This window comes from Salvia miltiorrhiza, chromosome 2, assembly GCF_028751815.1.
Source record: "Salvia miltiorrhiza cultivar Shanhuang (shh) chromosome 2, IMPLAD_Smil_shh, whole genome shotgun sequence".
NCBI lineage: Eukaryota > Viridiplantae > Streptophyta > Magnoliopsida > Lamiales > Lamiaceae > Salvia > Salvia miltiorrhiza.
The window spans coordinates 45,483,884-45,508,975 of record NC_080388.1 but is presented as its reverse complement, the minus strand read 5'-3'; the positions used below and the strand labels follow the sequence as shown (position 1 = coordinate 45,508,975).

The 25,092-nt window shown below is 43.3% G+C and overlaps 3 protein-coding genes across 3 annotated transcripts; all 3 read left to right on the top strand.

Annotated features, from left to right (window-relative positions):
- The first annotated feature begins 4,117 nt into the window (after positions 1 to 4,117).
- On the top strand, positions 4,118 to 5,119 carry LOC131009599 (uncharacterized). The gene has a single exon (XM_057937014.1). It carries the CDS (start codon positions 4,118 to 4,120, stop codon positions 5,117 to 5,119), a length of 1,002 nt encoding a protein of 333 aa, XP_057792997.1.
- Positions 5,120 to 5,137: 18 nt separating this feature from the next.
- LOC131009598 (uncharacterized) lies at positions 5,138 to 8,323 on the top strand. The gene has a single exon (XM_057937013.1). The coding sequence runs from the start codon at positions 5,138 to 5,140 to the stop codon at positions 8,321 to 8,323; it is 3,186 nt and encodes a 1,061-aa protein (XP_057792996.1).
- A 7,402-nt stretch (positions 8,324 to 15,725) lies between these two features.
- On the top strand, positions 15,726 to 17,216 carry LOC131009597 (uncharacterized). The gene is made up of 4 exons (XM_057937012.1): positions 15,726 to 16,261; positions 16,355 to 16,424; positions 16,630 to 16,840; positions 16,888 to 17,216. The coding sequence occupies exons 1-4, from the start codon at positions 15,726 to 15,728 to the stop codon at positions 17,214 to 17,216; spliced, it is 1,146 nt and encodes a 381-aa protein (XP_057792995.1).
- The last annotated feature ends 7,876 nt before the right edge of the window (positions 17,217 to 25,092 follow it).

Below are 25,092 nucleotides of genomic sequence, written 5' to 3'. Positions count from 1 at the left end.
ACAATAAAATAAATAAATAAATAAATAAATAAAATAAAATAAAATAAAATAAATAAAACTAAAAAAATTACCGACGACAAAACACCGTCGGTAATACTTACCGACGGTGTTTTACCCTCGGTAAATACCCGGCCCCCTCCGGCAAAGAACCACCGGACGGCGGTGGCTTGCTACAGACGGCGTTCTGCCGCCGCCATTTAGCGGCGGTAATCGCCGTCGCTAGTTTGCCGGCAGGGGTCCGCCGGACTCCGGTGGCTCCCTACCGACGGCAAAAACGCCCTCGGTAATTAGCGGCGGTGGTTGCCGCCGCTAATTCTCCGGCATAGCTCCGCCGTTTAACGGCGACAATTCCTTAGGCTTCGCCGCCGTTAACTGCCGACGGCGGACGTTGGCCGCCGTTATTCGTCGTTGCCGACGAACCGTTTAGCAGCGACATCTTGCCGCCGGCATCGCAGCCGGTAACACTATTTACCGGCGGCCGTCTTTTGTTACCGACGGCATTTATCCGTCGGTAATCAACGATTTTTTTGTAGTGTAAAACTCAAAGAAGATTTAGATGGAGTATCTCTTTTATACAACTTTTTCATCTATCAATATTAATTTTCAGACAACTCAAAGAAGATTGGGATGATATATGTCTCCTTAATATTGCATATATACAACAATTTCTTATTTTAAGTTTTTTATATTAATTATATTTTATTTTTTATATTAATTTTTATGATTCTATTTACTTTTTTTAAATTATAATAGTAGTTTTTAGTGCAATTAAGAAGAAAGAAATTATATTTTATTCATTATATAGATTTAGGTTTGTGTATGAAAAGATTTATTTATTTACTATGACGTGTAATACTCTATAATAATAGTAATACTAATTTTATCAAATAATTTTCAATTGTTTAATAATTATAATTATCATAACATTTCATATGATGAGGATTGGAATACTCATCAGCGCTGTGCTTAATAATTCAAGTTTATTTTACCTAATTATTATTATTATTATTATTATTATTATTATTATTATTATTATTATTATTATTATTATTATTATTATTATTATTATTATTATTATTTATTATTATTATTATTATTATTATTATTATTATTATTATTATTATTATTATTATTATTATTATTATTATTATTATTATTATTATTATTATTATTATTATTATTATTATTATTATTACAGAAACTAACAGCGCAGTTACGATCGAATATCTTAGATAAAAGAGTAAGAAATCCACCTAAGTAGATGGAGTGAAGAATGATTGCACAAAGAAGCCTTCCCGTGCAGCCAAGTAGCTTTCCCGCGCAGCCAAGATGCCTTCCCGCGCAGCCAAGCGCAAACACGTATGATAATTCAGCTTCGGGATTAAGACCATTGTACTGAACTTTGGGCCCAGTTGATTAAATGAGTGAGCTTTTAGAATTAGGATTTATTTACAAGCTATAAATAGCACATCTACTGGAAAAATAAAGGTGGACATTCATTCTAGCACTTCACCTGCAAAAAGTAAACTTTCTTGAGTCGTAGTGAAAAACAACGAAAAACCTCTCTGATGAGGGATAAGGCCCTCACCAGCGCAGCACTTGATTTATACCCCATATTCTGATAGCATTAATTATTAACTATTACAACGATTATTGTACAAATTGGGAAACTAACAGTACAGGATAAAGAGTGAAGACCCTAGCGCCGACTTAAAGGCTGCGCAGACGCCAAGTAGCCAAGAAGGCTGCGCAGACGCCAAGTAGCCGAGAAGGCTGCGCAGACGCCACATAGCCGAAAAGGTGCGCAAACACCACATAGCTGAAAGGGCTGCGCAGACGCCAACATAGCCTAGGAAGCAGCAAGCACCATCCCCAGTCTAAAAAAGCAGCGCAGGCACCAGCGTAGCCAAGAAGACAGCGCAGGCTTATCTCAAAGTGAATGCCCGAAAATGCTAGCACGGACAAGAGCTTCCCAACTACTTCCTGAAGGAGGCAAAAGCTGCAAAGCCGTTGGAGTAAGGACAGTTACCGGTGACAATGACATCAAGGACGCGCTGAGCACGTTCCATGAAGAGAAAAGACAACCCTGCCCTTCCATCTTTGTTCTCTATAAATAACACATCTGTAATAGAATAGGGGGCCGAATTTTAGTTTTTACCAACACATATTTTGTATTCTTGAAGAACTATTCCATTGGAGAACGTTGAAGCACTCATCGGATTTTACTCTTCAGGTCTCGATCTTTCGTTAATCCTTTAGTTTAGGACGTTGGTGAACTGACCTCTCACCAACTGGCGCCGTCTGTGGGAAATTTTTTGAGTTAAGGCGTGAGTTGTAGTTGATTTGTGAATCCTGTTCTTGTTCTGTTTCAACACGGATCCGTGGCAGACGAACATAAATCAGCACGGACTCCTTCACATGCACACCAGTTTGGCCTTCCTTTGAATGTTTGCATGAAAACTTTCCTTTTTTGAATGATGGCAAAACAAAATTTTCATTACATGATGAGTTGAAATTTCCGGTATTTGATAAAGTATTGAAGGTAAGGAGTTTATGTGACCCCTGATGTGTCTGGTGAAGTTATCTTTATCCCATCTTTCTTTTTCGGATGATGTCTGGCCGGTAAACCCATCGTGGATTCTCTGTTAAATAGATTTAAGCACTGGTCAGGAGGTGTTTATATAGGGTAGCCATTGCGTTTTTCCCTGTTATTGTGTGATGGGAGGTTGTTTAAATGCTTTCTTTCCCTTTGAGCTCTTCATTATCTTAGTGATTTCGGTGCACCTTGGAGAACAGATACGACGATGATTTCCTGGGTTCATTTCCCAGAAAATGAAACATCCATCATGAACAACCATAAGGAAGAATTTTCCATGCAACTTTTATTTTCAATAAATCCGTACGTTTGATCTTAAATTGTCTGATGGGCCGAAGTTCCTGGGCTTTTATGAATTGCATTTTTCAAGAATTTTTTCAGGGTTTCTCTAGGGTTTTACGGGCCCCACCATTGTGGTCAATGATTCTAAGAGTGGAGAAAATAAGGCTGCGCAAGACGACTGCGCAGGAATACTTATTCATAGGTACTTATGCTAATGATTTTACTCTTCAGGTACCAACCATGGGAACTGACGACCCTTTTAGGAATCTGGCTAAAGATTTTGACACAGTCGCGGGGGAGTCAGGAAATGGAAAGGCTGGGATCCCTTCGACCCAAGGAATTAACTTGTCTGAACTCACACCACCAGGTTTCACCACTTTTAACAATCCGGCCTCGGGGCCTACTGGGACCACTCCAGGAACAACACAGTCTCTGATTGGAACTTCAGCACCAGGGGGTACGGTGCCTACTTCCACACAAGGGCTCCTTAATGTCCCGATCACTGAGCAAATGCTAGCGATGCTTAACTATGTCACAATCCGACAGCTGGGAGGGGCGCAGCCCCCTCTCACTACCCCGACCACTTTGAAAGAGGTCGAGCATGTGACACACAAGAAAACCACAACAGTGCCAGCCCAGGACGGGGAACGCGAATTACCTAACGTATCACAACCAGTCACGCAGAAGGGAATGGGGAATACCGGGGAAGGACAAGGGAAGAACAAGAGAAAGTTTGTCACTAACAGTGTCCAAATCGAAGATATAGGCGACTCTACAAGTGGCACCACTCCACAGCGCAGTCGTGGCACTCAAAGGGAGAACACTAGACTCAAAGAGAGAGTATCATTTCTTAAAAGTCAGTTGAAGAGCCTAGAAATAGAACTGAGAGAGCATCCCCAAGAGACCGTAAGGAACGAAGTTTCTGACGAGGAAGCATATTCATCGGATGAGCAGGAGGAAGAACCTCGAAGGGAAATTCCGCACAAACGCAGGGCCATGGGCACATCTGGGGAAAGAAAGAGGAACACGCCTCACCGACAGGTGCCGCGATTAAGCAATAGTCCATTCTCAGATGAGATCTTACTGGAATCCCTGCCCGTGAACTACCGCCCAATCTCTCTTGATTATGATGGGATGACCGACCCAGAGGCACATATGGCACGGTTCGAAGGCCTGGCATCGTTACACCAATATGGAGAAGGCATAAAATGCTGAATTTTTGCCACCACCTTATCAGGAATGGCTCAGAGATGGTTCCACAACTTGAAAAGCAGCTCCATCTACTCTTATGGGGACTTATACCTCATGTTTATGCGACAGTTTGCTAGTTCCAAGAGAACGGGAAAGACCGCTATATCTCTGATGGATGTCAAACAGGAACCGCATGAATCGCTAAGGGAGTATGTGGCTAGGTTCAACATGGCCGTGCTAGATACACCAGAGGCAGAATCACAGATCAAATGTTACGCGTTCGTCCGAGGATTAAAGCAAGGTCCCCTTTTCGACGCATTACAAATTACACCGCCTAAGGAATTTGACAACATCATGGCCATACTACCAGGATACCTGCAATTGGAGGACGCTAAGGCCGCACGAAGGGCCAAAGCCGATAAACTCCGCGTGAAGAAAGGTGACAACGGGATGCATCCCAGCGATAAACACTCTCAGAGAACACCATACAAGGGCCTACCACCAAGGATACCAGCCATGGCAGTCGAGACCAGGTCTCCTTCCCCAGGACCTGCGCAGACTGATCGGCGTAACAAAGGCAGTGACATACAGGAACGCCATCCGTTGAACATGCCTGCTGACGAAATCTTCCATCTTGTCAAAGACGAAACTTGGTTCCGAGCCCCGTGGAACTACACCCGTGGTAATCCCAAACCAGGGAAGAATGACTTGTTGTGCGAATACCATAACGCTTATGGACACACAACCGCGAATTGCGGACACTTTATGAACCAGTTGGAGATATTGGTGAGACAAGGTCGGTTGGAAAAATTTATTGCTGGACCTCCGAAGAAGATGAACAGAGAACGGCACAACCGTAATCATGATAATCACAGACGCGACGAGAGGGAGATGAGGAATGGAGCGGATGACAGACGCGAAGGAGAACTAAGGAATGAAATACCAGAGCGACCACCTTTCCAAAGGGAAATTCATATGATCGTTGGAGAAAATGGTACGCCTACATCAAACAGAGCGAATAAACAAATTGTCAGGGCTGTGAGAACATGACACTTTACCTCAAAGGTCATGGCTATTACCAGCGCAGCCAGTGAGCCCACCATATCCTTTGGCCCGGAGGATTCCAGATCGCTAATGTACCCCCATGATAACGCCTTAGTCTTCTCAACAGACGTGGCCGGATGCCTAGTCCACCGAGTTTTCGTAGACTCGGGCAATGCGGTGAATATTGTGTACTGGGACTGCTGGAAGGCCCTTGGCTCGGATGTCAGTATTGAACCAACGAATGCACCACTCTACGGATTCTCAGGAGAATCAGTAGTACCGATCGGGATGGTAGAATTGCCGGTCACCTTGGGACGATCGCAGGGTTATAAAACCAGAACAATTAGATTCTTGATCATAGATGCTCTAAAACCCACGCACAACATCATTTTGGGGTGGCCTGCTCTAAACACCTTCAAGGCAGTGGTTTCCACATTCTACCTCAAAATGAAGTTTCCGATAGACGGTGGAAGGATTGGGGAAGTGTGGGGGGATCAAGCTACATCGAAGCAATGTCATGTACAAACTTTAACCCAGCATACTTCGCAACAAAAGGATAATATTGGAGACGACCCCAACACTCGAAAGCAGAAACGAAAGCAAGCAAAAACCCCGGGGGAACCCTATGATCAAAGAAAGGAGAAGATGGGGATAGTCACCGCGTCAAACCCTGAACGCAGAGAAATCATGGAACTCAGAGACGGAGCTGATAAACAACCTCTTGTCTCCACGAGTGACGTGTGCTTGTTCATCGAACGTTTTCCTGACAAGGAGGGATACACCACCAAGATTGGAGCAGGAATGACACCCGTCCTCCAAAGGGAAGTCACCGCATGCCTGCGCAGGAATGCAGATGTATTTGCGTTCAACACTTCCGACCTAAAAGGGATAGACAGAGAGCTAGCTGAACATCATCTTAATGTGGACCCGATGGTTAAGCCCGTCAAACAGAAAATAAGAGACTTCGACACGGAGAAGGACGCAGCAATTCGGGAACAAGTCCAAGCCCTCCTAGAAGCAGGACATATTGTAGAAATCCAGTATCCTGAATGGATATCTAATGCAGTCATGGTAGAGAAGAAAGATAAGGTATGGAGAATGTGGGTGGACTATAGAGATCTTAACGCAACTTGTCCTAAGGATTGTTACCCACTCCATCGGATAGACCAGCTGGTGGATGCCACTTCGGGATGTGAGTTCTTGTCCATGATGGATGCCTACCAAGGATATCATCAAGTAAAGATGCACCCGGGGGATGTAGCCAAAATTGCCTTCGCAGTGTGCACACGAGTCTTCGGATGGGAAAGTATGCCCTTCGGCCTCAAGAATGTAGGGGCCACATACCAGCGTATGATGGACAAAATTTTCAGGACGCAGCTAAGGAGAAACATATCGGTGTATGTTGACGACATGCTGGTGCGCAGCATCAAAGCCAGTTCCCACGTGGCTGATTTGGAGGAAACCTTCTCGGTAGTCCGCAAGAATAGACTAATGCTCAACCCCACCAAATGCACCTTTGGAGTGCAATCAGGAAAGTTCCTGGGTTACAGGGTAACACCAGAGGGAATTGAAGTCAATGCTGACAAAGTTAAAGCCATCCTAAACATGACCCCACCCAGGAATGTCAAAGAGATTCAAACACTCAATGGTCGGATTACCGCACTGAGTCGGTTCATCTCACGCTCGGCTGAGCGAAGTCTACCGTGTTTCAAAGTTCTAAGGAAAGGAAGTCGATTTGAATGGAGTAGCGAGTGCCAGAGAGCTTTCGAAGACATAAAGGCCTACCTAACCAAACTACCAGTGTTAACAAAGCCTTCTTCGGGAGAACCACTGTACCTATATATCTCTGTGGGAGTTGAATCTCTGAGCTCAGTGCTGGTCCGAGAGGAGAACCGGCAACAAAAACTGGTATACTTTGTAAGAAAGGTCATCCAGGGTGCAGAGCTACGCTATACTGAGGTTGAAAAGACTGCATACACAATCATGATCACGGCCAGAAAGTTAAGGCCATATTTCTTATCACACAAGGTCATTGTGAGAACAATAATACCATTCAGACAAATCCTAGGGCGATCGGATCTAGCAGGGAAGATGGTGAAATGGGCCATAGAGCTTGGAGAATATGAGGTCGAGTTTGAGCCACGCACTACCATTAGAGTGCAGGCATTGGCGGATTTTATTCAAGAAACAACAAGGTGGCCTATGAGGGGGCCGTGGGCAGCGCAAGTTGATGGGTCGGTCACTAAAGAAGGGTGTGGGGTGGGAATCTACATTACCTCACCTGAAGAGGAAGTCTATCAATTCGCTATCAAGTTTGAAGATAAGTTATCCAATAACGAAGCCGAATACGAAGCAGTGCTAAGGGCAGCCCACATACTCAGAGAACTCAGAGCCGACAACGCAGTGATTAAGACCGATTCTCAATTGGTGGCACAACAATTAACAGGAGGTTGCGGGATAAAGGAAGAAAGAATGAAACACTACTTTGACAAAGTTCAGGAGATTGGGAAGAAGTTTGAGAAATTTGAAATACAACAAGTGCCGAGGGAAGAAAACCAACGAGTAGACCTCCTGGCTAGAGTAGCCAGCGCAGTCGAACAAACTTGGAGCGAGGACATTACCTTGGTGTTCGAACCTAAAAGGGAAGTGGTGGCGCAGGTATATAACATTGAAACCAAGGATGACTGGAGAACGCCCATCATATACTATCTGAAAAATGGTAAACGAATGAAAGAGGATACCTCACGGTATGCCAAATACGAGAATTACTGCCTCATCGACAATCAGCTCTATAAGAGGTCCTTCACACACCCATTCCTGAAATGCCTGGCCCCTGAAGAAGCACAGTTTGCCTTGAAAGAGGTCTATCAAGGATGCTGCGGTAACCACGGTGGACACAGGGATTTGACAAGGAAAATAATCAGAGCAGGATTTTACTGGCCCGGAATCAGCAAAGAATCGAAGGCCTTTGTGCAAAAATGCGAGGCTTGTCAGAAACACGCTCCCAAAATCAATATACCTGGGGAAGAAATGGGGATCATGTATGCTGCGCATCCTTTCGACAAATGGGGAATCAACATTGTGGGTAAATTACCAACTGCTCCGGGAGGCAAGTGCTTTCTTATAGTCGCCGTAGATTACTTCTCTAAATGGATCGAAGCAGAGGCTGTCACCAAAATTGACGATAACACAGTGGAGAAGTTCATATGAAAAAACATCTGTTGTCGATACGGGGTGCCAAGGATTTTGGTTTCGGACAACGGAACCCAGTTCACGAGCAAGAGGATTGAGGATTTTTGTTCTCGGATGGATATCACACAGAAATTTGTGTCAGTAGCCCACCCTCAGGCCAACGGACAGGTAGAGCTGGCAAACCGCACTATATGTGAGGGGATCAAGAAGAGACTTGAACGAAGCAGGGGACGATGGGTTGAGGAGTTAGACACAGTGTTATGGGCACTTAGAACCAGCCCGAAGACCGCAACCGGAGAAGCTCCTTTTACTTTGGTATATGGATCGAACGCTGTGGTACCTGCTGAAGTAAGGCTGGAATCTCATCGGGTCACAACCTATGACACTGCACAGAATGAAGAATTGCGCCGACTTGACTTGGACTTGATTGAGCTACAGAGAGAGGAAGCACAAGTGAGGGCGGCAAAGTACAAAAGCATTATCAAGGCTGGTTACGACAAGAAAGTAAAGCTGCGCAGACTTGGGAAGGGATACTTGGTACTCAAACGGGCAGACGCCTTGAAGCCCGTAGGGAAATTTGAAGCTAACTGGGAAGGTCCTTTTGTCATCACGGAAGTCTTAGGAGGAGGAGCTTATCACCTAGCAGACCAAGAAGGGCGGCCTCTCACCAGGCCATGGAACATAAGTAACCTCAAGAAATTTTATGTGTAAGTGCTATATTCAGTTACCATCATGTAGACCAAACACTCTTTTGCCCACTGGGTTTTAATGAGGTTTGGGCCATGGACATCTTAATAAAATGGATTTCATGGTTTAGAGAAACATACTCTTACTTGCGTAACACCTGGACACACACTCACAATGCATCTTTGTTCCACTAAGGGCCGCTCTGCGGGGGTGTACCATCTTAAGGGCCGCTCTGCAGGGGTGTACCATATTTGTTCCACTAAGAAAGGAAATGCCATGACAGCATAGATTTCGACCGCACTCATATTCAGTTAGATTTCGATGATAAAGCCTTTAACCAAGAGGTAGAGAACCACGCTGCTGAAATAGAAATTTTATTAAAGAAAAAATAAAACTTTTGATAACACAAGCGCTAACAAGACAAAAATCAGAAAAACCCCAAAGAGAGGAAAAAACAACAACCCAAGCGAAAAACAAGCTAAAACAAGACAGTTAAACGAAATCACAAGACTCCAGAGGAATCAACCACCAAAGGAACCGAATGCCAGAGCAATGAAGCCAATCTCCAGAACAGCACAATAGAACTGCGCAGCTAGAAAAGAACAACGCAGATCACAACAGTACAGAGCTGCGCAGCACAACAGCGTAGAACAGCGCAGCTAAAGTGCCTTTCCAAGCAACCACGCATGATGGTTCAGCTTGGGACTAAGATCGTTGTACTAAGCGTGACAAACATAAAATTCGGGAATAACACATAATAACAACAAATATAAAGTCTAGAGCATCCAAGAGAATCAAAACACATATTATATAGAGTAAGTCTGAGAGAAATTATACAACGAGGATAACTTTTATAAAAATAAGAAGTCTTTACATAGGGGGTGGCATAAGCTAGAGAAGGAAGGATCTATTCAATCAAGGTGTTGGGGAGAAGAAGGAGGATCCACTATGAACTCTTCGGCAATGGACTCCTCAACACGGACGGGTTGCACGACCTCCTGGATCACCGGATCCGACACCACTGGCAGCTGGAATACAACCGGAGTTGCCTCTAGCACAGCTACAGACTGCGCAGCCTCTGATATCACTACTTCTGTTTCTGCCCGCGCCACTCGTGGGGTAGACCCCTTTTTGCCTTGAGAAACAAGCACGGCCTGGGAGGGAGCCGGAGAAGGGTAGACCAAGGTCCCCCCGGGATAATTACCTCGAGGGGAACGCATATGGCTGCGCAGTTCATCTAGGTAGGACGATCGAATCACCGGCTCCGCAGGTAAGGTGTCCCTCGTTTCATCCTTAGCAAAGAGTCGGAGGGCTTTATCCAAAACCGGGAGCCACCAACCAGGAGTCGAAGGAGCAAAAGGGTCAATGCCCAGCAGCTCGTTCAGACCAGTGTCATCTACATGGTCCAATACAGCATCAAAGTCAAACTGGCTGCGCTGTTCGGACGTTGCTCCCACCTGGTCAAGGGTAAGCCGACTGCCTTTCTTCACCAAGAATTGCATAGCAGGCCCCATCAAACGGAGCATGTCAGGAGAACAACGGAAGGCTTGAAGAGAATCCTCTAACATGTAGCGCATGAATAATTGACCCCGCGCAGATAAGAAATACTGTTGGCCGAATTCTTTTATCCCTCGCATGAAAGCTTCGTTTTCTTGATCAGCAACCTTCGCCTTCACCTGATTCAACTTCGCCCGCCATGCCTCCGACATCTCATGCTTGACAGTCTCAAGTTCCTTCTCCCTGCTCTGGGACATACGAGCAAACTCAGTCGCGAGGGACTCCTTCTCCACCTTCATTTTCGACAGCTCAGCCTGAGCTTGGCGCAGCTACTCTCGTAGCTCAGTATTATCAGCCAAAGAGGCCATGAGTTCCTCCTCTTTCTCACGGAGATTGGAGGTTGCCCAGGTCATATGTCGGGAAGCTGACAAATATTTTACCCGTAGCTGCACAGACACAACCATAACCCATAATATAAGCTAAAAATCCGCACACAGAAAAAACATAAAAACGAGAACACGCATAACTTACCTGCTCCACGCCCAAGCACATGTCAAAAGCCAGGTCCCCCATGTCCATGGCATCATATCTGCGCAGGTCGACAGAGGTGATCTGCGATTCCATTTGGGATCGACACTCTTGCCCGGTCAAATCCTTCAAAGCACGGGGGCCCGGGATCTCTACAAGGGAGTCAGACTTTTCCCCTGCCTGCGCAGCCTCAGGAGATGCATCACTGAGCAGAGCGCCGAAAGAATCTTTATCCCCAACATCAGGAGCAGGGACAATCTTCTTCTTGGATGGACGAGAAGAGACCGCCGATTGAGCCTTGCGACGTTTACGGGTAACAAGACCCTCACCTTCAGCGGATCTCGCTTCACCCTCATCGCAGAGCTGAAGAGGTTGAGTGCCAACAGCGGATAAAACCAGACGAGGTCGCCCAGGATTGAAGGATTCAGGGGTCACACACTGCGCCGACCTGGTCCGCGGAGCAACATCTCCTTCGACAGCAGGATCGGGGGGGAAGCGGAAGGAATCAAGGGCACCATGCTCCTTAGATCTCCACATCCCTGCGCAGGAAGAGAAATGATTAAGAAGTGCAAAACACTAACACGCACAACAATACAAACACTTGAAATATACCAATGGAGGTTTGGGGATAACGAGAGAAGAGGCCAGCGCCAGCCAAGACAGAAGGAGAAGCAATTAATTTTAGGACATCAAAATCCTCGTTAACAAAAGCTTGGCCTAAGAGATCGATGAAGCCAACTTCCAGGGCATCTAGAGGTTTCCTATTTGGGGGAGATGAGTGCTTTGTCCGATGCCATTCTACCTCGTTAGTGCCGGCATAATCTGCCCAGGTCCCATCCCGCACTTGTACAAAAAAATACTTGTCGCGAAATTTTTTATCCATAGAGTGAAGGTCACTCAAGAATTTCAAATTCATTTTGGGCTTAGCGGTGAAGTTGTAATGGCAATCGGTCCGCTTGAGAATGTGGGTCTTGTGAAACAACTCCACACTGCGGGGATAATTATTAACAGCGCAGATGATATGAAGAATGTGGGCCCTCCGGAGAGAAGAATGGGAGAGATTTGGAAGAAGGGGATCCCGAACCGCTCGCACAGTTCCACAAGAAAACCCGAAGGGGGTAAACGCAGGCCTGCCTTTACCTGAGCGTGCCAGATAGGAATGGTGTCCTTACGCCATTTTCCGTCCGCATCGGGCATATCGTCGGATTCCTGCTGCATCCGGAGTTTCAGTTTTGGATCGTCCGGCTGAATACATAACGACCCCCGTATTGCCGACATTTGGGCGGCAGTGAGGGTGGAACGAGGAAAATGACAGCCCCGGCACGTCATATCTTCCGCCGCATTTATTTGTTGTTGTCTAGCACCCACGGTGGCCATGATGTACAAACAAGGGATTTGCAGAAGGAAAAAGAAAAAAAAGAAAAGAAGAGAGAGCGCAACAACACAACCGAAAGAGACGAGCAAATCGACGGGGATAATGGGGAAGGGAGGACCTAACCTGATAAGAGGAGTGATGGTCGGATAGGGAGCTTAACAAGAAAGATCGAAGACGGCGGGAGATCGGAGAAACCAGAGAAGTCTGAGAAAAAAAAATTTAGATGAGGGAAAAGGAAGAAGAAGAAAACGAAGAGGCGGAGGTATTTATAGGGAAGGAATTTGAATTGAAGGGATGGGGGGAAATAATTACTAGGGTTGGGAAACGTGTAAGGGGAAAAGAAAGGTTAGAATTTCACCTTAGAACGGCAGTTAAGATTGGAGGGCTGAGATCTCACACTCATAAAGGCAAAAACGTGGGATGACGTAGCAAAACACTCGAGAGCATCAGGCAACATTAAATATGATGGGACAAGACCTGTACCACGACGTCCAGCGCAGGCAACAACGTGCATGAAACCCTCATGCGCTGGAGTACTTATCCCTTTTTCTTATACTGATTATTCCTCTACACCTCTAAGCAAGCACCTCTTTCTTCTATGAAAACTCTTGGGAAAGCCCACTCCTTTTCATAGAATAGGGGGGGAGTAGCTGATGAGGGATAAGGCCCTCACCAGCGCAGCACTTGATTTATACCCCATATTCTGATAGCATTAATTATTAACTATTACAACGATTATTGTACAAATTGGGAAACTAACAGTACAGGATAAAGAGTGAAGACCCTAGCGCCGACTTAAAGGCTGCGCAGACGCCAAGTAGCCAAGAAGGCTGCGCAGACGCCAAGTAGCCGAGAAGGCTGCGCAGACACCACATAGCCGAAAAGGTGCGCAAACACCACATAGCTGAAAGGGCTGCGCAGACGCCAACATAGCCTAGGAAGCAGCAAGCACCAGCCCCAGTCTAAAAAAGCAGCGCAGGCACCAGCGTAGCCAAGAAGACAGCGCAGGCTTATCTCAAAGTGAATGCCCGAAAATGCTAGCACGGACAAGAGCTTCCCAACTACTTCCTGAAGGAGGCAAAAGCTGCAAAGCCGTTGGAGTAAGGACAGTTACCGGTGACAACGACATCAAGGACGCGTTGAGCACGTGCCATGAAGAGAAAAGACAACCCTGCCCTTCCATCTTTGTTCTCTATAAATAACACATCTGTAATAGAATAGGGGGCCGAATTTTAGTTTTTACCAACACATATTTTGTATTCTTGAAGAACTATTCCATTGGAGAACGTTGAAGCACTCATCGGATTTTACTCTTCAGGTCTCGATCTTTCATTAATCCTTTAGTTTAGGACGTTGGTGAACTGACCTCTCACCACTCTCGTAGATGTAGGTTTTAATGACCGAACCACATAAATATTGTGTCATTTATCACTTTATAGTTTAGGTGTTGATATTATGCTTTATCATCATATAAAGTCAAAAATAAATTTGAGTTTTCATTGAGTAATTAATGTTGATTATTTTATTTTATTTTATTTTTAAAACATATTTAACATTTGCTTATATTTTTATTCTCTTTAATATTTATATTTATTAATTTATATATGTTGTTTTACTTCGATGCTTGTCGTGCATCGCACGGATGGGCATACTAGTTGATTATTATTCATCATAATCCATTTTCGTGTTATTGTACAGTAGTATTATCAATTCATATATAGTGTTGTTATATTTTCATTTCTGAGCAACCTTGATCTCATAAATTTTTACTTATGAAAATATAGTGAAATTCGTAACAACAGTACTTATAATTCGTGACAACATTAAAAATTTGTTACGAATTTGTGCAATGAAAATTTTCATGAATTATAATAAAATTAACAAATTCACATATCTGAAATTCGTAATAACATTACTTATAATTCGTGACTACATTAAAATTCGTGCAAATTCCTCACATTTTAATTCGTAACATGACTAATAAAATTCGTGCAAACTTACTCACATTTTAATTCGTAACATAACTAATAAAATTCGTGCAAACTTTCTCACATTTTAATTTGTAAAAGGATAAATAAAATTCGCGCAACCACCACCCACTTCCCAGTTCATAATAAAATTCTCATTCTTATCGTTAAACACCCACTTCCCAGTTCATAAAAAATTCTCATTCCTATCGTAAAACTAAAAATGGCTGATTCAATGGTGGGATGTGTTCGGTAGTAATTAATTCTATATTCAATTAATTCCACACAAATTAATTTTGATATGGAATAAAATTCTTTCCATATCCATACCCAACAGAATCAGAAAGTCAACAGAATCATGTTACATTTTTACCATTTGGGAGGTTTTGGTTACGAATTAGACAATCTCATCTTACGAACCAACTAATTTATTAAAACTCAATCTTGTCCGTTGATTTGAGTTGAATGGATGGTAGGATTTTGTTCCTATTTTATACACTTAAGGGTGTTTTTATGGTAGCTTCACCCTATATATATATATAGGGTTGGGTTAGGGTGAAAACTGTAGGAACCATATTTTGATATATGATTCACATGCCCGTGATCTATTTCTGATACCAAACGGATACATACAAAAATCATTCGTGCCTATTACAAGAGAACGAGTCTTACTTGCAAATCCAACGATGAGCGACTCCAGAGTGAATCTTCTGACTTGTTTCCCACGGTAAAACTTAACATTTGATGGCAACGAGCTTCAAGTCCTTTCCAACTCTAAGATTGGAGTCTCCCTCTCTCCTTCTGCTCTCACAGAACTCTCTCTTTTTCTGCTCATACGTTAACGCTCAAGTAATTAGGTCTAAGGCTTTCTTATTATTTATACTAGGTATTAGCCATACCTAAATAATAAGCCCATAAACTTAATTAAACTAAGGGTTAATTGTCGCTAAATTCAAAAGCGTTTTGAGAATTCACGATATTCTTACCAACTTCAAAATCGACGTATGAATACACGAATTAAGAATTCGTTCTTAATGTTCTCAAAATTAAAAAATCCGGCGAGATGTCATACGAAACACCTATGACTTGTCAATTATATATATGACATGTCATTTTTTTTAACTTTTTTTAATAATTTTATTTCAATAAAATATACTCCCTCAAAAAAATCTGGAACATCATGAAGCAAAATTCTGGCGGCAGATGCACTTTTTTTCATAGAAATGCAAACCCAAATTTGAGCGGCAATTTTTACAAACTCCCAAAACTCAAAATAGATTTTGAAATTTCCTCTACATTCATCTATAAATAAGGGATGTTCTTATACATAACTATTCCCTTCACAATTCTAAAAAAATCACCAACAATGGTGAGCAAAAATCTGTCAAACCAAGAGAGGAATCGAATCGTCCAATATCGACTACAAAATCTGAAAAACGGCAAGCCAAGAAGTGGAGCCATGAAGGAGGCTGTCACCATCTTCAAGTCCTCGAAGCGGACCGTCACTCGTCTTTGGGCTGCAGCCAAGAAACAACAAGACAAAGGTAAGCAAATTTATCTTACAAGTGCAAAACCAAATGCACCTAGAAGGAACAGAGTTCATGTAGACCTAGAGCTAATACAAAGCTTAGATCTACAAAAACGATCGACAATACGTAGGCTGACCGTGGGGATCAATCGAAGCAAAAACACAGTTTGGAGGTGGGTTAATCAAAGGCTGATCAGAGCCTACACAAGCGCAATAAAGCCTGACTTGACAGCCCCAAATAAATTTCTTCGACTACAGTTTTCATTAGAAGTATTGGAGTTTGATCGAATCATGATGGCATTAAAGTTTAAGGCCATGAACAACACAGTGCATATTGACGAGAAATGGTTCTACATAACAAAGGCTGCACACAGGTTTTACCTAACACCCGGTGAAGGAGATCCTCACCGAACATGCAAGAGTAAGAGCTTCATAGAAAATGTTATGTTTGTATGTGCCGTTTGCAGGCCACATTTTTCATATGATGGTGAATTTATTTTTGATGGGAAGATTGGTATCTTCCCATTCATACAGAAGGTACCAGCTCAAAGAAATAGTAAAAACAGGGCAGCGGGGACTTTAGAGACGAAGCCAATTTAGTCTGTGATAAAAAAAAGTCATGAAAGACAGTTTCATTAACAAGGTATGGGCTGAGCCTATTGTTTGTATGCATTGTGGGGCTGCTATTTAGTGTTATTGTTTTAAAATAAATTTTTTGTTGGTATTATCAAACACACAACAGATGCTGTCAGCTATTAGGGCCAAGTGGCCTCAAAATGCAAGCAAAGTCATATACATTCAGCAGGATAATGCCATACTGCATATACATGACTCAGACCCTGATTTTAGGGCTGCTGCCACTTTGGATGAGTTTGATATTAGAATAGTTCATCAACCCCCAAATTCACCCGACATAAATGTGAATGACTTGGGATGGTTTCGAGCTATTCAAAGTATCCAAACAGAATCTGCATGCTACAATGTTGACCAATTGATAAAGGCAGTCGAGGAATCATATGCACAGCTCTCTCCCACACTCTCAACAAGGTTTTTTTGAGTTTACAAGCTTGTATGGTGGAAATCATGAAGCAAAGAGGGCACAATGCATACAAGATCCCACATTTGAAAAATGATGCACTTATGAGGGCTAATGAGCTGCCTACAAACTTACATGTTCCACTAGAGTTAGTGGAAGAGTGCTTCACATATATGAATGAGAATGCACCAATGCATGAAGTTGAAGGGTTGATGGCTAAGATGGGATACCCACACGAAGCAGGAATCCTAAATCAGTTTGGACAGTTAGGATTTGGTTGTGGAGTTTTGTAAAAACCAAATATGGTTGCAATGCATGTCATAGTTCATTTTTTGTAAAGGCAATGCAGTTTCAATTTTTGTAAAGGAAATGCAAGTTCATATGAATGCAAGTTTTTGAATAGGAAATGATGGTACTATAGGAAACCAAATGTGCGGCCTTATAAATCAATCAAACACCCAACACATCAACATATACGAGGCACCAAGCGGCCTCAAATCATTTCACACCATATACATCAACAATTATGAAGGCACCGGGCGGCCTTAAACTATTTCACACCCAATACATCAACATATATGAAGGCACCAGGCGGCCTTGAGCCTTAAAAATCCAACACATCAACATATATGAGGTACCAGGCGGCCATATACCATAAAACAATCAACTAACCAATGCTTTTTCAAATTATTTCTCAGACAACATTAAAAATAAGCATCACATAAATTTGTCACATAGGATTCATCATTTCAGCAAGATTTATACCATCAACAAACAATGCATGCTTCAATCCCCACTTTAAGCATATAAAAAATCAGAGAACAAGTGCCAAAAGGAAACTTCTCGCCGAATAAGGAAACATCTACTTCAAGATTTGGAATCTTGTAAGTTTCTTCTTCATCACAGGATGCTCCTCCGTTTCTAGGACTTGCGTCCAGTCACCGGAGTTCGCATCGTCTAGTAAATCGGCTGGGCCGAACGGTCCAAGGGACCACGGTGACAGTGTGTCGGCCACAAAAAGCCCAGAGCGATACTCATCGGTCTTCGTCGATGAAGGCAGAGGTGGATTGGTCAACAGAGGCGACGAAGAATCAGCGGTGAAGTGGAAGCCCTCGATCTGACATTTTTTCTCAACCAATGGCGGATCGAACACCAATAGCCGCCGCATTGACGAAGACTCCACGGCCGGAGGAGCCTGAGGCAACAGATCGCCGCTCTGAAAGGCGACGGGCTCCGACTTCGTCGGAGAATAAGTGGAGGCAGCGGGATGAAAGGGGGAGTCCTCACTGCACAATCTCCGCCGAATTAAGGGAGAATCGACGGCAAAAGATGTGTGCAGTAGGACACCGCTCAGAGAGACGACAGGCTCCGGTGAAGCCGGAGCGTTGGAAGTTTGCTTCTTCATCATCGCGACGGGTTAAAGCCCTAGACCCAGATAGGCGAAAGGCTCCGGTCAACGATGAATAGAGGGTGAGAACCTAAGATCCAGAGGGCCAATGGCGATTGAACGGCGGGAGAGCAACCAAAACCTTAGATTCAGAGGCAACGACAATGAGAGAGAGAGAGAGAGATAGAGAGCCGAGAAAGTGGGCAGCTAGGGTTAGACGAAATGATGGTGAAAAATAGGCTTAAGTAGTCTATGTTAGGGTTTACTTAATAAGTTCATTAAGGAGCTTAATTAACTTAAATTGTTCCTTATTTTAGAAAGTGGCCACAAATAATGGGACACACCAAAAAAGAAAAGTGGCCACTATTATTGGGACGGAGGGAGTAATAATTTATTAATAAATTAATTTAAAAAAAATAGAAAAAACCTAACCCCATCCCCAAACACCCTCCCTAACCTACCCCCATCCCCAAACACCCCCCAAACCTTCCCATTTCCCCAAACACCCCCCCTTCCCCCCCGACCACCACATCCCTCAAACCTCCTCCGGCCAACCTGACGAGCCCATTTTTTGTGCTCTTTTTGTGTGTCTTTTAGGTCTAGATCGAGTCTTGTTTTCGTGTGTTTTTGTGTCTTTTGTGTTTGGGAGGACACATTTTGGGCATAAGGACAAGTGGACGAGATCTTGGGCAGAACAGGCTGCATTCCGCAAAAGAGGCACAAAGTTGAGATCATTCATGGGCACAACAGTCGTACTCATGTGCCCAGACCAAGTACCGTGGGTGATTCAGTTGCATTCCAAGGCACAGCGGCGACACAGGAGCAAAATCTGACATTCCAGGGCACATCGGAAAAAGTTGGTGTTCACGGGCACAGTCGAAAGTCAGAGGTCGAACGGAAACTAAGCAGAATTGTGATGCTGACTTTGAGGCACAACCTGGCGTACAAGGGCACAATACGCACCCATCAACATAAGGAAAGAAGAAGGCGGATATCCACTTACCATACATAGGAGGATCTGCCCTGCTTTACTTACCAAAGTTATGCGATGCATATCTGATGCGGGCAAAGTAAATATGGAAAGAAATCTCAGCAACATGGCTGCGCCCAGAAACCCTAGCTGTTGCCTGCTGCGCCCAGAAGCCCTAATCTACATGGACCTAGCCTAAGGCCCACTCCACTCTCTATAAAATGATGCACTCTCCTACGCCCAGAGGAGTCAGTTTTTTAGTTTTAAAGGCTAGACACACTTATCACAATGTAATCACTAGAGTAGTTTGAGTAGCCATGGCATAGTTTAGTTTGTATTTTCTTGTTTTTATTTGCTCTGCCCAAAGTTGGTTTTGGGCAGAGATGCTTTCCCTTGTGACCTTTTTTTTTTATATATCAAAGTATTTTGTTTTCTTTCTTTTCTTTTACCTTTGTTTATTTATTTATTTATGCCTAGTTAATTTTTCCTTTCTGGTTTGGGCATATCGAATTAAGTTATGGGCATATAAAATCGTGAGGTCGAAACGGGCACAGGAGTTGTGCAGTCACATTCCCGAAGCATTTGGCTTGATGCCAATACAACTTGGGCAAACCCGGAGCTTCATACGGCCGATGGCGTTCTGGGCACGACCAAGTTACAAGCAACAAGTGGAATCAAGTTAGGAGAAATCCGGCTCCACATAGTGTGGCAAATGTGGGAAAGGTGATCGTATGTCTTCGGACATGCTTATGGGTCATTTGGGTCCGTCAGCCACATCGAGGGCGCGGATGAGGATGGGGTATGTTGCGCACGTGACAATTACCAAGGGGGCCTAGCCTATTGACTACTGTTCATAACCAAAGATGTGAAGGCACAATGAAAATCTTTGAACCTATGAGTGACTTCTTTGCTTTGATATTTTTCTTTGTTTCGTTTAAGTTTCTCATTTCCAGGCACAACCTTCTGTCCCCAGCGCTCTGACCATAGTGATACCAGTGTGACTGTGACATCATGACAAGAGAGAAAAATACACCAACTCCTCGTGGGATCGACCCTATACCTACCGCTAGCGGAACCTAGCTGTGGGCATAGGAAAATTACAAATTTATTTGTACGGAGAGTTCCACCGCACAACGACAAAATAAAAGGAATCACCTCCGTCACAACCCCTTCTCCTTCCCCCTCCCCACCCCAAAACTTTCCCCTTCCCCAGCGAAAAGAAGGCAGCCGCGACGAGAATAAGGCAGCCGCGCTACCCCTATCCTTCTTTCTTCTTCCTCACAACAGTCGTTCCCCCTTTTTCTTGATCTCTCTCTCTCTGCACGATTTCAGAGGCTGCAATTTGGATGTCCTAGGGCGCGAATAGATGGAGGTCGGTAGAGATGAGGGTTGTGGTGGTGATGACCTAGGGCGCGAAGAGATGCTGGTTGTGGGAGGAGCAATGGCGGCGGCAGCGGTGGTGGAAATTGAGGTGGAATTGCGGCGGTGGTCGAATTGAGGTGGAATCGGGCCGATTGAACGAAGGGACGGTTGTTCCCAGCCGAAGAGAGATAAATCGAGAGAGAGATTTGAAGGAAGGGAGACCTCCATTTACAGAGCGGCGGTGGGTGGCTTTCTGCTGCTGCGCCGCCAGCTTTCAGGCAAGAAAGGCGAGAGAGTGATGACCGACGATTGTTTGTGTGCAAGAGTTTTCTACAAAATTTTGCAAATTTTTCTGCTAGGAAAGTGTGCGAGAGAGAGAGATTTCTGCAATTTATTTATTTTTATTTTTTTGTTGGAAATCAAAACGGTGCGTATTGTTTTAAAAGAAACGACGTTGTTTTCTTGCACGACCGACTATGCCACGCTGTATTTACGGTAGTCCACGTCACCTTCAATTTGAGGTTTTTTTTTTTAATTTTGGGAACATTAAGAACGGATTCTCAATTCATGTATTCATATGCCGATTTTGAAGTTGGTGAGAATATCGCGAATTCTCAAAAAGCTTTTGAATTTAGCGGCAATTAACCTTTAAACTAAATAGAGCCCAAGAGAAAATAATTGAGAAGGGACGCCCCCTTATGGAATTACGCCTTTATTGGGCCAAGCGGGGATCTACTAGCTCGAATAAAGTTTGGTCTCCCAGTGCTCGATTTTCTTATTCAGCCTAGAATAAAATCGATACACAAGTATTAATTCCACTAGAAAATTAATACTGAATTACCTCTTTATTCTTTAGGTGAGTCGGGGCTAGCATTAGACTTAATTAATCCTCGTGTTTAAGATATCTAATATCCATTAATTAATTAATTCCTCTGACGATCAATCAATTAATTAATCAGTCGTTTAATTATAAACGACATCTCGAGTGCTACCACTTAAACTTATTATCGTATCGGAACTAATTCCACCTGCAGGGTTTAATACGATAAACTTATTAAGATCCTCGAGAGGATATTATCATCCTATTATTAGCAGGACACGGATCCTTATAGCAATATAATCGCATGTCGAATAATAATTTCTATCACCCAAAGTATCGAGTATATTGAGCTTCAAGAGAACTCTCACCCATGATAAATCAAAACAATAGTCAATATATTATTCACACCGATTAATCCAACTAAGGTTAAGACTATTTAAGTCATCGAGATCTTGATTCTTAATTAGTCAGAATATAAGAATTCATCTGACTGTGATCCTGTTCAATACACGAAGGTACTAGCATAAATAAATAGTCAAGACAAACTATTTATTCATTTATACTACAATCTTTTTTTTTTTTGATAAGGAAAGTAAATATTATAGAACGAAAAGGCACCAGTAGTACCAAGAAGTTTACAAAATCATTTATACTACAATCTAAACCAGCAACTCGTCCATAGTTGCCTCGATTGTGAACTCAATTTATATCTCAACCTTTTCCAATTATATGATCTTCTGTGATCCATAAAGTCTTACTTTGAGTATACAACCCTTCAAAAACACCCGCGTGTTTGATAGCTATGAATAGACTAGAATAGCAAAGGCAACCTGCAATATACGGATGTTTGGTATCCTGTGGACATATCACTCCTGGCCCGGAAAAACTCAATGGCCCGGCCATACGTATCTCGATTAAAATCAATCTACCGAATTTGCCCTCGATTTTTGACGCAACAAGTGACAATAAAAATTTCACCCCACATTTTCGAAGCTCATCTTTCTGCTGACCCTCGTTTCACCCTCTCACGAAGACCCTAGTAATTAAATCAATTAATATGCTTCATTCTCAAATCTCCATTTCTGACTGTGGCTGCTGTGCTCGAAGAATACCCATTTGTTCACAGAATGTTAATTTTATGTGAAACAAATTTATCCCCCTCAACCCAACTTCAAAAACGAAAAAAAGGGCCGGGGAAGGAACAGAGGAGGATAGAGGTGGCGAAGCCAACGGCCTCACTACTATTTTCCAGTCGAACAAGAGAAGAAAGGGAGGCGGCGGCGCAACGTTGACCTGCTGCTATCTCCGTCTGTGTGGGAGGTGTTGGATTTGTATACTGAAAGCAAGAACTTTATGCTTGTATACAATGATTCCTGTTATTCACTATTCTTATCTCCTATCTGATTGTGTTCATGATTGCATATGTATGTTCTTTATCTCTGTATAAGTAGATTATATGGTGTGTTGTAGATCACAGAAGACCATATAATTGGAATAACCTTAAGAGATATAATATGATCACAGCCGAAATAACTCTAGGACAAGTTATTGGTTTAGGCTGCAGTATAGATGGAAGTAGTTTGTCTTGGCTACTTGTTTATACTGGTACGTCATTACGTATTGATAGGACCACAGTTTGAGATGGATTCTTCTATCTGACTTAAGTGAAGAATCAAGATCTCGGTGACTTATAAATCTTAATACTAATAAGTATTCAGATATATATGTTGACTCGTATATCACTTTGACTTACTATGGGTGAAGGTTATATACTAACTCGAGTACTCTGTATCTTGGGTGATAGCGGTTAATATATGATATTTGATTATCTGTATTAGTACCCGTATCCGGTATAGGATAATGACATCCCCTTAAGGAGCTCAATAAGGTTTATTGCGCTAAACCCTGCAGGTTGATTAAGTTCAGGCGCAATAATAAATTTTGAGTGGTACTGCTTAAGGAAATATTAAGAGATTAATTAATTTAAGCTGTCAGAGCTCTAATTAATTAATGGATGTCGGATATTTTAAATACGGAGATTTAATAAGTCTAAATACAAGCCCCGACTCATCACCGGCAATAAAGGGGTAAGTCAGTATCGGTTCTCTAGTGGAATGAACTGATATTTATAAATTAATTATGGTCTGGGCTGACCATGGATAAATTAATTTATTTGAGGCCCATCTTTATTCCTTGTATCTGGTCCCTGGGCTGGCCCAATGTCTCCTAGCCCTAGAAGACATAAAAATCGTCCCTCACAAGAAAAGGAGCGCCCCATACGTATTTAATTATCTATTAAATACAGCTGTCAGCTCTCAGGAAAAAACACTGATAAAAATTAGGGTTTTGAGAGCAGAGAGAGGCGCAGGAACGTGAGTGGTGATTTTTGTCTTGGGAATTTCCATAGCTCGTTGTCCATCCAACGTTGGGAATTGAGCGGGATACAGTCGAGAAGATTAGAGCTGGAGTCTGAATCATTCGACGCGATCATCAACAGCTTGTGCATCCGATTCTCAAGTAAGTATTTCCTAACACCTGTGTGCAGCTGTTAAATTCATAGGAGCATGTTAGGAATTAATCGTTGTATGATGAATTAATAATAATCCAAGAAACGATCATCGGGCAATTGAATATTAATTCAATTTAATATTCCTTCAATTGGTATCAGAGCCCAGGATTAATTTCTTGGCTCTATTATTAATTTGTGTACGATTAATAATATGCGTTGTTTTTTAACTGCTGTTGTTCTTCGTGGCTTGTTGATTCGTGGGATACGTCGGTTTGACGTTGTAATTGTTTTCCACCACGAGAAAATCCGTGGTTAGATTAGATTTTCGAATTGTATTCGTTTTTCTGTTGTAATCTGTAATTTTGGAGAACAAACGAAGAACACGAAGAACGGGGATGAGGATGTTTGCCGCTGATGTTGCCGCACGCTGGAGCCGCTGCTGTCGCCATTCGTTGCTGCTGCTGGGGACGCCAAGGCCGAGTCAGGCGAGAGCTGCTGCCGACCATTGATGCTGCTGGAGGTGCCGGACCGTGCTGATGCAGCGCCGGGCTGCTGCCAGCGCCGCGACGCTGCGCGCGCCATGGCTGCTGCAGCACCGGCGTGATGCTGTGCGGCGCCGAGGGTTGCTGTGCGGCGGCTGCGTTGGAAGGTGGCGGCGCCGCTCTAAGCGGCGAAACCCTAGCAGTTCGCAAGCCCTAGCAGTTCGCGGGTCAGAGGGGTGAAGACCCGGATCCGAGGCGCGGATCCGGGTACAGTTCGCGGATCCAGGTACAAGCCAGCGGGCTTGGGCTTTTCCTTGCGAATTTGGGCTGCTGAATGGGCTTGGGCGACTGGGCCGTGGTTTTTGGGCCCAAACAAGGGCTGGATCAGTTTTTCAGCATGTTTAGGCGGTTTTTTGGGCTTTTTATTGTCCATTTTTATTTATTTTATTTTCTTTTAAAATAGAATAGATGTTGGATTTCCACGAATGGGTCACGAAGAATTTTAATTCTTTTATTACTGTTCTTTGCATGTCGTGGTTGTTAATCCCTTATGCTCTTTACCTGCTTTTGCACGTCTTTGCTTGTTAATATTTGTTTATTAATTGCGCTTAGACGAGCATGATAGTAGTTTTTGCCGTT

Bases quoted from the DNA above. Each gene is read 5' to 3' on its own strand.
- LOC131009599 (XM_057937014.1), top strand. From the start codon at position 4,118: ATGGCTCAGAGATGGTTCCACAACTTGAAAAGCAGCTCCATCTACTCT.
- LOC131009598 (XM_057937013.1), top strand. From the start codon at position 5,138: ATGGCTATTACCAGCGCAGCCAGTGAGCCCACCATATCCTTTGGCCCG.
- LOC131009597 (XM_057937012.1), top strand. From the start codon at position 15,726: ATGGTGAGCAAAAATCTGTCAAACCAAGAGAGGAATCGAATCGTCCAA. The intron at 16,262-16,354 runs GTTTTACCTAAC...TGCCGTTTGCAG, and splicing joins ATAACAAAGGCTGCACACAG to GCCACATTTTTCATATGATG. The intron at 16,425-16,629 runs GTACCAGCTCAA...AACACACAACAG, and splicing joins TCTTCCCATTCATACAGAAG to ATGCTGTCAGCTATTAGGGC.